The following is a 13365-nucleotide window of genomic DNA, read 5'->3' as shown; positions in this document are numbered from 1 at the left end:
ATTGAAGAAAAAGGACAATAAGAACTCAGAATTGTCCTTATTGCAGTTGGGTTTTCTGTAGTAGCTCACCATTCAATCTCTACCTAGGTTGTTTCCTCCATTCAGCCCATCAATTCAGATTTCCTATCCATGCTGATTTCTTGTAGACATAGAAGGATTTTCCTACTAAAATAATCACATGCTGATTTCTTCATTTATGCATTAAAACAAGGTAAAGTAACTTTGGTGATCTAGTGCCAGCCAAGAAACCCTCCCTAAAGTAGTGCCAAAAAGTATTTTAAATGGCCCAGCCAATAAACCCTCCCTAAAGGGCTGATCTAGTGCCATATCGAAGAGTGATTTGGTGATTCCCATAGTTGGATAAATGAGGTATGGTCTGGATTGACCATGTGCCAATTTTTGGAGCCAAACTCAATCATTGCTGTGTGGAAAGGCTTCCAAGGGTGGGCTATCAAAGAAACCATTTCTCTTCCCAGATTTTTTACACTATTTTGCAAACCAATCATGTAATTTCTAAAGAAAAAGAAGTGAACCCTGTTCATGTGCAACATTTGATGATGCTGTTACCTATGAACAGTTGGGAAACTTGGCACAGTTGACAAATGGTATTTAGCAGAAGAAACCTTTGATGATTTTAGGACTGATAAGAATGAAAAATAGCTTGGAAGAAGAGGTTAAGATCACCCTTGAAAGATTACAGATAAATTATGGTTTTTTATAGGCAAATAATATAGTTGTCATGGCGTCGCCATCGCGCCGCCATGGCGTCCTGGCGCAGGAGAAATGTGCATATCGACCTACGCCATGGAATCCTGTGTCTCTTTCCCTTTTCGATTTCTTCTTCTTTAATTTTTTGTTTCTTCCCCAACCTTAGACCCACTCCCTGTTTCCCTAAATCTCCTATTTTAGCCTTGGTTTCTGAGTTTTTTCTTTCTATCGTGTTATTGCAAGGTTGAAGAAGACATATTAAGTCTTTAAAATTGCAAGCAAGGACAACTTATATTATTTAAATTAAACCCCCTATATTCTCTATTGCTATTCTGTTTAGCCCATTCAGTTTTCTCTTTAACTCCATTAAATTACAGTTCTGCCACTCCTTTACAACTTCAGATTAACTACAATTTTGCCATTGCTCTTATAAATCTTGATTTATCTACTAGTTTGCCATTCAACTTTGGATTTAATTACAATTCTGCCATGGTTGACATGATTGCCATGGCAACGCCATGGCGGGCGACGTGTCGATATATCGATCAGACACCCCTCCACCGACTTGGATCGCCGTGACAACTATGCTTTGCAAACAGTGTTCTTTGTGTTGAAGTTGAGTTTTAGGAGAGGGAGAGAAAAATGTCAGAATCTGTGGTTGATTGTCATTTTTTTAAGTTGATTTGTTGCCATTAGTGAGTTTGGGACCACATCATTTGGGTATATGTATCTATATCTTGGACTAGCCCAAACACTAGTGTCCCTAGTCCCAATAATGTGATATAGTCTTCTTTCTTAAGAAAATAGGACCCCAAAACCTAGACATCCCTACCAAATACATAACAGGCTTTTAACAAAGGAAACAAAACTGAACTCAAACTGAAGAAAAATTCCTAAAAAGTTTAGAAATAAGAAATGTTTGGAACAAACTGCTTCAATAAATGAAGAAAAAATCCAGCTATCTATGTCAGGCAAGTGTTAGCTTGGTACATATTTTTTTCACCATGGGGGTTCAAGTTATCAAAACTGTGGAAATTTGGGTCCACGTTATAAACCCCTATGGTTTTAGTGATTGCAGATTGATGCAACGATTTAGTATTCAGACTCAGGCATTCAAAATGGTTAATTTTAGGGTTCCTAATATTAGGTAACATGGGCTGGGTCATCACCATCAAGAATGACCACAGTTTCATGGATTTATTCTGCCCATCTAACTGATCAACAAAAAGGAAAGGAGCTTTATTTGGTGTAGGAATGTTGCTAGAAGTCAAAAGAGTTTTTCTGGAGATGCATAACGAAGATGGAACCCCTTTTTTTTATACTTTAGGATTTTGATATACTAATTTAACCTTAGCCATGTTGGGGTTCCACGCATAAACATATAGACAAAGAATGGCTCTTAAAGAAGACCCTTAAAATCAAAGAGTGATGAGTTATTTAAGGTAATGATTTTCAATAAAATTACCGGAAAAAAATTACAAAATTAATTGTTTGAAACAAAAAATGGCATGTTTGATTAACTCCTTTGCAGGTCGATAGAAAACAGCAACAGAAAAGAAGGAATAAAATAGGATAGATTCAACAGAATGATGGAACAAGGGATTTGGTGTGGGTCGCTTGTACCTGAAGCAAGAGTGGAGAGCAAAAGATCCGATTTTCCCCAACCCCTAAACCTTAGTTGCAGGAAGGTACTGATCCAACTTTTCTTCTATTTTCCCTGCAAAAACGAAATTAATAACTTTATATTTTGGAAACAAAAGCTTCAATAGAATGATGGTACAAGGGTGAGGGTGAGGGTGAGGGTGAGGGTGTGGGAAGATTGTACCTGAACCAAGAGTGGAGAGCAAAAACCGTAGCTGCAGGACGAAGATCGAACTAGGGTATCAATGGGTCGGGTTGGGCCTAAACCCTAACCCAACCCTAGGGGCCTTAACCTAAACCCAAGCCCAACCTAACCCTGGCAGGGCCTAAAAAAACCTCAATCCAATCCGACCTTGCCAAGGTTTTCCCAATCCCGATCTGGCCCTGATTGACCCTGATTGGATCAGGCTGGGTAGGGTTGGCCCTGATTGACCCTGTCTTGACCTTGATCGACCCTGACCCTGATTTTTGTCTATATGAAAAAAAAAAAAAAATCTTTTAAAGAAGAAATACTTCCACAATAATTTCTTTGAGGAAAAATTACACTGCCACCCCCTAAGGTTTATACTAAATACAAAGCGATCCCCTGTGTTTTTAAATTATACAACTGCATCCCCTGAATTCCCACTCCATTAGTTAAGTGTTACAATGTTGATTAAGTTTACCCTCAAATGACTAATATACCCCTTCAGTGTGAACTTACCATTTTGTCCATAGGGCATCATCTCTAACTTCACAACCCCCTCTTCCCTTGTTACTCGGTGGTTTCATCCATCTTCCCTTTCTTTTATCATCTTTAACTAAAATTGCTGAAACTTCCCTGACAGCTTCTATGGTGTTTCAATCCCAGTTAGTTCATAGTTGTTACTAGAATTTCCATCGAATATAATGATCATAAACAGTTTCCAACGCCAGATGAAACCCCTTCCCAAAATAGGAATTATAATATTAACCCATTCAAACGAAACATAAATTAACCCATTGGAATACCAAGATACATAGAAGATGATTAGTTAATCGATTCAAGTCGTTTGAAGATGAATAATCAACTAAAGTTCCAAAACCTTGGGAAAGCAAAACCAAAAAAGATAAACAAATAAATAAACCCAATAAAACCCATAAAAGATGAGAGAAAACAATCTATCTAAAACATGTAAAAACAACAAAAACTAACCCTATTCGCCTCTCCTTTAAGCGGGGACCTTTATCTGCTCCATTTCCCCAAGTTCCTCTAATAGAGAGAGGCAGAAATGACCACCCTACCCCTGCCCAAACACACTGCCCGAGTGGGATCCACCCCCTCTATTAGAGGAACTTGGGGAAATGGAGCAGATAAAAATACTTTAAGCTGGCGGTCCGGGACCTCTTCTCAAGCTAGCTTGATTCGAGACACAATGAAAGAAGAAAAGAACCAACATGGACTTTTTGCAAAGTCTGGGATGGGCTGAATTGTGTTTTTGAGGCCCAAATAAGAATATCCAATTTTGGTCTTGTGCACCTCTTGGTAGTTGGTACAATTTAACTTGGCCTGAACCTGAATGTCGTTGTATGTTTATAAACAAATCATAGGCACCTATACATTGTTTGAAAAATCGGATCGGATTCAGGCTGCTGATCCAGATCCGATCTTGTATGTGAATTAGGGTTTGGCCAATTTCCATCGATTTTGACCGATTAGAGTGGAATCGATCGGGATCACTCTGCAGACCAATTCATGGTTTAATTTTAAACTCTGCACCCATCATCCATCGAAAGTTTATAACGAGGGGCATGCTATAGATCCCCAAAATAGCCTTCTAATTGTACTGCATGGAGGGGGATGCACCAGTTCTAACTATTGAATATCTAGAGAATGGTTTGGATTATTCACACATTAAATTTCATTATCAAAATCAATCATATAGTATTATATATATATATATAAGAGAGAAAGAGAGACAGAGAGAGTAAAAAAATCGACAACAGAATAAAATCCTGAAACTACCTAATTCCAACTTTGCAGGTCGTCGGACTTGCAAGATTCCATCAGAATGAAAGGAGAGAGGAAGATGCAAAGGGTGAGCAAGGGAGGGGTAGGAGGGAAGGAAAGCCTGAGAGGGAGGGGGGCAAGAGCCAAGGGAGATGCTATCTTTCTAGAAATTTATCCTCTCAAGTGCGGTGCACTGCCCAGTACACCACACTTAAAAATCCAACCATAAAAACATGGGCAGTGGCGTCTTTTTATGCTATCAAGTGTTGAGTGGATGGTTGGATTCTTAAGTGTGGTGTATTGGGCAGTGCATTGCACTTGAGAGTATGAAAATCCCTATCTTCCTATAAGATTTCATTAGAGATGAGTTTACAAATTTTACCCTTCCACTTCAAACTCTTTTTTTTTTTTTTTTTGGGTAAATACTTCAAACTCATTAAAACAATTTAGAAGTATAGATTCAAAAAAAAAAAGAGTAAATTACATGCACCCCCCCAGTACTTTGAAACAATATCAAACCACCTCCCTTAGTTTTACTATTTCAAAAAACCCCTAATGGCTCACGGTGTTAGTAAACTGTTAGTTTTGTAAGTAAAAAGACCATTTTACCCTTTTTACATCTTCTCCTCCAAACCAAAAATCCCTAAATTGATTTAAGGTTTTGCTGCACACCACCTCCGGCGAAGGTTGCAGAAGACCAAACCATCGTCGGCGGACATCTCCTGGCCCAGCCACCCTCCGGCGAAGGTTAGTCTCTCCACCGCCGTGTACTCGCCCCTTTCATGGTTTATCAACTTTTATGCACTAATGCACTCCATGGTTCCGTTAAGCATTTCACTCTCTCTCTCCCTCCCTGTTTGATCTCTTTTATCATCTATACCCAGTTCTTAAACTCTTATTATCATTAGATTATGACGTTGGAGAAGAACAAAAACAAAAGAAAGAAAGGGGAAAGTTGTTTGTTCTCTTTCTCTCTCTCCTCTGTTCTCTTCCCCTGCTTAACTCCACCTGTTTGTTCTCTTGCTTTATTCGGTAAGTAGATAGAGGTCAGAGAGACACACAGAGAGTGATGGCAACTCAGTTCCCAGACAATTTCAAATGCCCAATTTCCTTGGAGATATGTTGGACCCGGTGATTCTATCATTAGGCCACACCTTCGATCAACCTTCCATACAGTGGTGGTTGGATTCCGGCAAGGAATGAGAAATACGCACTCAGACTGCAAAAGGAACTCAAGAAGAATCTAGGTTCTCCGGACGAACCCAGACTCTGCACAGTCTTCTACAGTGTGGAGCCTTGGCTTTACCCTATTCGTCTTTTTTTTTTTTTCCCCCTTTCAGATTTCTTTCAATTTCTTCCAAATCTATCTAATCTCGAGCTAGATTCCTTACTGATTCTTTCTTTCAATCATCAAATAGATCACGTTTTCGCTCAAGTTCTATCATCCTCTCCCGATTGATTCCAATTTCAGCTCTTAACCTTCTGTAATTCTGATTCTAGGGATAGGGTTTCGAAATTTTTGGATCTCACTCTGTTCGCCACCGATCTATCCATCCTTTAACGGTCGATCGAACTATCACTGTCGTTTTTTTTGGTTCCCCTTTCTTACTTTTGTCGTCCGATCGGCTCTAATTTTTCAGATTATTTCGATCTTCTTGAATTTTGAGGGTTTCCCTAGAATCCAAGAAGCCGCTCTCTCGCTCCTTCTCAATCTCAGTCTAGATGACAATAACAAGGTGGGTTTGGTCGCTGAGGGTGCCATTCAGCGTGTGGTTGGAGTTTTGCAGAGTGAGGGAGGGACACCCAACTGCAAGGCTCTTGCAGCCACCATGCTGACGAGTCTGTAAATTACTGAAGGGTAAAATAGGATTTTAAAAAAGTTTAACTACAACTAACGTTTTACACTTGACGGTAGGAGCTTATTTGTAAGTCGTTTAAATTCCAGGTGGGTGCACGTAAAAAGTGAAACTATTTCGGGTGGTTTGATATTGTTTCAAAATAGTGGGGGGGGGGGGGGTGCATGTAATTTACTTAAAAAAAAAAAAAAGGGAAAAAGATCTCTATTTGGTGGTGTTTCCTATGCCCTCTCATTGGGACCGTGAGATGATGCCTCCGCCCCCTGGGTAGATACCTAGGCGTGTTCCCCCATTGGCCCAGACGTTTGTGTAGAGACCATGTGACCAAGTAGAGATCTCTTGCCAAAAAAAAAAATAAAAAAATAGAGAGATGAGTTACTTCACACTTTATCATGACAAATAATAATAATAAAACTTGTTACAATTTATAAAATTGCCATTGAATTTAGAATTTCGTTCACTAATTTTTAGTAGATTCTCTCATGATATTCTCCTTAATTGGGAGGTAGATGCAATGTTGAACATCTCCATCAGTCATAGATACACAATATGAATCTAGCTTACCGATAAATAGTCAATGCATGCATCAACTATTAGTACACCAAGATGCACAAAGTATAGTTGTAATGGTAGGGACATATTAGGAATGAAGACAAAAATAATTACCAGAGAGCCTTGCTGTATAAACAACTGATGGTGATTCATACAAAACCCTCACAATGATCATGTCTAATACCCAAACAAAATGAATGTTCACACACATATCTTAGAGTCGCAACCCGAAATATATAATATGGCATCCCTATGAACAGTACACCCAATACTGTCTATAGTTGTGGACACTTTAAGGTATAAACTTAGAACAACACATCACATATAAAATGATAACAATTTTTTTTTGGTAAGATAAAATGACAATAATAAACTTTATTTGACATGCTTGGGTAGGTTTGATGGACACATTTATCGAACACAAAACATACCCATGAATCTATAGCTGGTAGTATCCCCCTCTAACATCCCTTAAATGTTAGAGGTCCAAAATGCCTTCCACTATTCCAAGACATTTATTCAAATAAATGATAGAAAATGGTCCCAAAGAATTCCTTCTTCACAATGAATTAACTAATTAAGGGAAACTCCATCCTTTTTTAAGAAGTTTCTTTTGGGAAAGTATGGAGGTTTTTTCAAAGGTGAGGAAAAGTATGTAGAATCGTTATCCACTACATTTTGTTGTTTTTTTTCAATTCCCTCAATTCTACACATGGACGGAAATGATCATCCTATCCTCTGCCCAAAAACACTGTCCAAAATAGGGTCCACTCCCCCTATTAGAGGAATTGGAAGTGATAATTATTCAATAATGAAACTTATCTTGATAAAAAAGACACAAAATAATGATTTTAGAGTGGCAATGATGTGATGCTTGTATTGAATTGACTTGTGCAATTGCTGACCAGGCCATCGCTAGTGGTGGTGGACCATAGCCGGCTAGCCGCTTTGGACTGAATACCCAACAATGCAACTGTCATTCCTTGGATGTTTGCCATAAAAGGTAGGGAAAGAAGGAGGCTAAGTAATGCCACTCTATTTTGCCATATTTTACAAATCTAGCCTTCTTCATGTTTTTGGACTGGCCGTTACAATGAAAGCCAAAAACTCAAAAAGGATTAGAAAAACTTCCTTCACGTATGGAGTGGAGGAATCTTATATACATTGATGATGTGATCGTATGATTAGACTTTTGGTTATTATTATAGGTGATATTACTAATAGGAGTGGATGTGGAGATTCTTTGTCACTGCTAGTGGTCAAGAAAAACTTGGCCCATTATAAATTCGTTGACCAAACTAATAGACCTGGTATTTTTACACGGATTGTGTATATAGTTGGTGTACATCATACGCTTCATCCAATAGTGGGGATAGAAATGTTAAAGCTTGAAACTAGACCAACCGATTAGTGAATGGTCCAATGCTAGGCTTAGATCGATTATTATTTAGACGTTAACCATGTTTGGTTGTAGCCCAATAGATACACAATTTGGGAGCAATTGACTAACATTGGTAATTGATTTGAGACCGACCGTTTATAACCCAATTAGATTATTTATAGTTTGATCAACTCATTTATGACTTACTTATAACTTGTTTATAGCTCGATTAATCTAATTAGCATGTTTAAAGATCGATTATTACCCAATTAACTTGACCTCGATTACGAATTGGATAATTGACCAATAGAATATAAACATGTCTATACTTATCCTATGAGGTCCGATTAATTAAATGATATAAAAACAGTGTAGGATTTTAAATGGGTAGGGATTAATTAGGCCCAACCATATCGATTAGGACCAGTTTGACACCGTTAGGATAGAGGACCAGCAAAAAAGGCCTTGAGAACCAAGCATGAAGCGGAGCCAGGGTATTACGGTAAATTCACATGTAAGGAAGGGCGTCTATCTACTCTTCTGAGTTGAAACGACAAAAAAAATCATACGGAGAAAGGTCTGGCCGAGAGAGAGAGAGAGAGATATGAACCTAACGACTCTCCCGCCAAAATTCATCCTCACCACTCATTTCCCTTTTTCTGCTCAGAAACGCACCACGCAAGCACACTGAGTGTGTGTGACAGAGAGATATGGTTCTTGCTTTGCTTTCCCTGGAATCAAAGTTCTTCTTTCCCACCACGATTCATGAACTGTACCGAATATACAGTCCAAACTATTCGATTCCTGACAAATGGCTGCACAACCTTCCAAATATATCCATTCTCTTGGTTTTCACGTCTGAATCAGATGAGAAATACCAAACTCAAGATGGAGAGAGATAAACAACTTTTCTGGAAGTTCAAAACTTTTTGGTTTGCTATTTGTCTGTTATAGAGAATGTCAGGCAAGAGAAATGTGATTGATTGCATCCGTTACTTCCTTTAAATATCTATGTATTAATATCCTATTCTTTCAGCTTCCAAATTCCAACGAACGAACCCTAGTTTCGAAACCATGCCGTCCGCTCTAGCTTTCAGTTCTTCTATCCGTAATTGGATTTTGCCTTCTCTTCCTGTGAGTTCCGAGTTCAAGTGCTCTGCTCGGCTCCGTGTTCATGTGTCGGCGACTGGGAATCGTTCGGTTTTGCCTTCGGATACGGTCGGAACCGATGGTCCTGCTCCTTTGTCAAAGGAGGATGGGAGGATTGGGTCTGGAGCTAGCGATGGAGGCAATGGTCGAGTGGGTTCTAACCTTGAAAGGAAGAGGTTGGTGAAGGATACGGTTTCCGAGGAGCTGGAAGTGTTGTGGGATGATGGGTTTGGGGAAGAGACTGTGAAGGATTATTTGGACATATCAAAGGAGATGATTAAGCCCGACGGCGGCCCTCCTCGCTGGTTTTGCCCTGTTGCATGTGGGCCTCCTATAAAAGAATCTCCCCTTCTTCTGTTTTTGCCTGGTAATAATTGCTGCATTACTGTAGATTATCAGCTTCACAGGTATTTCTATGCTTGCTAAGTTTTATAATGCTCATAAGATCAATTTAAAAAATTACATTGGAGGACCTCGATTTCAACCTCGAGTTGGTTCTTTCTATCTATATGATACTTTCATTGTGGGCCCTTTTCTGTTTCATTGATTGTTGTTGGTAGTTTATGTACACTCGCTTAGTGATATTCGTTCTATTTTCTGTTGCTTTAATTCTGGGGTCTGTGAGACTGTGAATCCTCACTAAATGCTAATTGTTCTATTTTGAGTCAAACAGGAATGGATGGGGTCGGGTTGGGGCTCCTTTTGCATCATAAGCCCCTTGGGAGGTATGCCAAAATTTTCCTATTCTTCTGAAAGTGGAGTTGACTCAGATGCACACACATGCTCGAATCATGCAAGTGCTGTAGCTTCTGAAACATGATTCTCTCTCTTTAATAGATGCAAGAAGTATGATATGATTCTTCAGAATACTTAGTGTAATTGTTGGGTTTGATACTACTAATGCCTGTAATGGTGTTTCAGACTTGTGATGTTACCCAAAGTGTTACTTATGTTCAAATTGTTGTCGTGTTATCTTGGATATTCTGCCTCTTGTTGTTGTATGAATTGCCTTTTTTTTTTTGGACTAAATTTTTTTGACTTAGTGGAAGAGATCTCATCTAATAAATTGATGGATCTATATTTGGAACAATAGTCAATCATTTGTAACAAAGTTAAATATGGGAAACCAGAGAACCAAAGGAGAAAAGAGAGAAGATGGGGGGAGAAAGGGAAGCTGCTAAGAGACAGAATCGCTGCTCAGCAGTTCCCCCCAATTCCTTTATTTGTATTGAAGTAGTATTACATAGCAAGGATTCCTTATCCTACTAGGAACCAAATCTAGAAAATAGAATTACAATTAGGAAACTAAAGTAGAACTAATCCTAATTATAGTAGAAAGCTATTTCTAATTACAATAGGACACTATAATGAATTTAGACAGATAGAACAAAACCATCCACTGTATGTATCTTCAACAATTTGATAATAAACTATGGCAATAGCTTGCAGCAATTTGGTTCATGCAAACAAATCTTTTAGCAAGTTCACATCTCATGCAATTTTGTTTGTAATAGTAAGCATGTTACTGGTTAGCCTATTTGAATATACTTCTCCACTGGATAGTTGAAATTAAATTGCAGCCGCAGTCATCAATAAAAGGTCCTGACTGAACTGAATCATCATTAGAAGATGCAGTACATGGTGTGGGATTTTTTTTTTTGTTTTTTATTCAAAATTATATATCAATTGTTGTTCTATGTTGGCGGCCTGTCTCCCTCCCCCATCCACACTCATGTTCAAAGTCATAGGAAGAACTTCCATTAGTCTTTGATGTTGTCTACTTGTCTTAACTCTCCCTTTTGACTATGTAGGCTATTTAATAAAAAATGATTTGTTCTCATGTGTTTATAAGATTTTGTGTGAGCAACCTTGTTGCAATCAGAGAACTGATTATGCAGTTAGTGGTAATTCCTAATGTTTTTGGATCCAGATCCTCTACGGCGTGCTGCCCGTAGCGGCGCAGACTGAGCCGCGCGCACAAAGACCACCTTACCCCTGCCCAAACGCCTTGCCCAAGCGGGGGTTAGGCGGTCATTGCGCGCGGCCCAGTCTACGCCGCACAGGCCGCTGCGGGCAGCTGCGCCGTAGAGGATCTGTGTTGAATGTTTTCAGTTATGGGATATGGCCCATCCTCATACGCAAAAATGTCAAGGATATAAAATAAAGGACAACTCCATACCACTACAAATGATCTCATCCATCTTGGTTTCTAATTATTTTGTCACATATTTGTACTTCTGTTAGACTTGTTAGAAGCTATGTAATAAGGGTAGTTTAGGAACTAGCTTAATGTCTAGTTTCCTCTTTATGTAATTTCTGTTTTTTATCCTTTGTTATCTTTTACCTCCCTAGGGACTAGGGAGTTGGATGTAATTATCTTCTAACTAGTAATAAAGTTATTTAGGTGTGTTGAGAAGTCTCTCAACACACAAGAGTTCCCACCGAAATACATCCCTCTCTTTTCTCTTTGTCTCCATCTTCTTCTTCTTCCTCCTCCAATCTCTTCTTCCTTTCCTACTTGTTCCCTAACATTAAAACTTAACTACTTCTCCTAATTTGTCTTGAATGCTTTCAATTTTGATTCTATTATTCACGGTCTTGTCATCCATCCAACTCAACATCCTTTTCTTTGCTATTTATACATGTGTTGTTTTCTTGTTGCCTAACATTTTGTTACATCAAATGTTCCTGGCCTTAATGGAATGCATCAATCATCCAACACTATAGAAGCTCCACTCCACTTCATTCTTGACTCTAATCATATGGGAAACATCCTCTTCAGTTACCCTCCCTATTTTTTATTAGACCAAGACAATGAAAATGATTGTTCTGAGGTATCTCATGGTAATCAGTTTTAACCAATCTTTTCATTTCTAGTCCTGTTTTTGTTAAAATATGCACCCCTTATTTGGTTTCTGCTGGCTTATCTTTAAACCTCTTGGTTCTAAAGCATCCCTAGTTGTGTCCATTTTTAACAGAACTTCATTTAGAACGCCACAATTTTTTGGGGGGAGGGGTGGAGGGTGCAGATGGAGTACCTTGTCTTATGGTCAAAATGTTGAAACTTTGTGTTAAGATATGATATGTTTATGTTTGTAGTACCGCAGGGATATTATTGTCAGACCCCTGTGATAGTCAGTTTTAGTTTTTTAGATGTTTCTAGTAGTTAATGCTAAGGTTAATAAGTCTTCTACTAACGCAAGGACTGAAGAGTCTTCTAGTCCTTGGGGTATTGTAATTGATTACTTATATAAACAATGGGGAGAGAACTGCCGCTGTTATGGACTGCATTCTCTCTTGCGGTAGTCTCTTCTCTCCTTTCTTCCTCACTTCTTCTACATTGCTAGTTATGTTAGTTCTGGTTATTTGTAGTTTGGATGGTAATTAGGATTTTGTAGGTCAGCCAGATGCTTTTAAGAGAGGTTTTCTACTTTAGTCTTGACTTCTATTTAGCGGGTTTTGAGTTGTCATATGACTTGGGCTGTGCAGTTACTATACAGATCTACGTGCCATACAAATTTTACAATGAATGTAGTGATTTTCACTCTCCAACTGCACAAAACCCTCGTTCTATTTAATGCTAGCCCATCCCAATAATCCACTGCCATTCCTCTAAACCCTCATTCTAATTTATCTTCAAAATCTATTTTTTTCCTACATTTCATATGCTGTTTTGTACCTAAACAGAAACCTTTCTATCTTCTGCTTCCACTTTAGCTGATTTTTGTTCTAGGTTATTTTGGGCTTTAATTTCACTTTTTGAAGATTGATTTGATTTTTGAACCAAAGATTCTACATCAAGATGTAGAGTAAAAGGATAAAGAAAAGCTTTCTTTTTTCATTAAAAGTTTAAAACTCGTCTAAAATGAACCAAAAGTGACTAAATAGGAACTTTTAATATTAGTTAGTTTCTTATAGTGATCATTGCCAAAATAAAATAATCCATGTTCCCCAATGTCTCTTCAACATACAATTAAATTTCTTTCTTCCAGCCCATTCTCTCTCTCTCTCTCTCTCTATATATATTGCCACTGCTACTGCTGCTTCCAGTTTTCCAGCTTACTACCACCAATAGTCAGCCATCCAATTGTCAGATAGTGAGACCTGTT

At 38.5% G+C, this 13365-nt stretch overlaps 1 protein-coding gene across 2 annotated transcripts in view; it reads left to right on the top strand.

Moving 5' to 3' along the window:
* Positions 1-9116: 9116 nt before the first annotated feature.
* Positions 9117-13365, top strand: part of LOC122658349 (acyltransferase-like protein At1g54570, chloroplastic) — a 42712-nt gene continuing 38463 nt past the window's right edge. The window contains exons 1-2 of one of the 2 annotated variants that reach the window (XM_043853266.1): positions 9117-9623; positions 9930-9981. In XM_043853266.1, coding sequence (XP_043709201.1) covers positions 9182-9623; positions 9930-9981 — 494 coding nt within the window. In that variant the 5' untranslated portion in view covers positions 9117-9181. The remainder of the gene's footprint in view (positions 9624-9929; positions 9982-13365) is intronic. The other variant, XM_043853265.1, reaches the window with a different exon arrangement.

The sequence above is a fragment of the Telopea speciosissima genome, chromosome 4, assembly GCF_018873765.1.
Source record: "Telopea speciosissima isolate NSW1024214 ecotype Mountain lineage chromosome 4, Tspe_v1, whole genome shotgun sequence".
NCBI classification, from domain to species: domain Eukaryota; kingdom Viridiplantae; phylum Streptophyta; class Magnoliopsida; order Proteales; family Proteaceae; genus Telopea; species Telopea speciosissima.
This window is presented reverse-complemented; position numbering and strand designations above follow the sequence as displayed.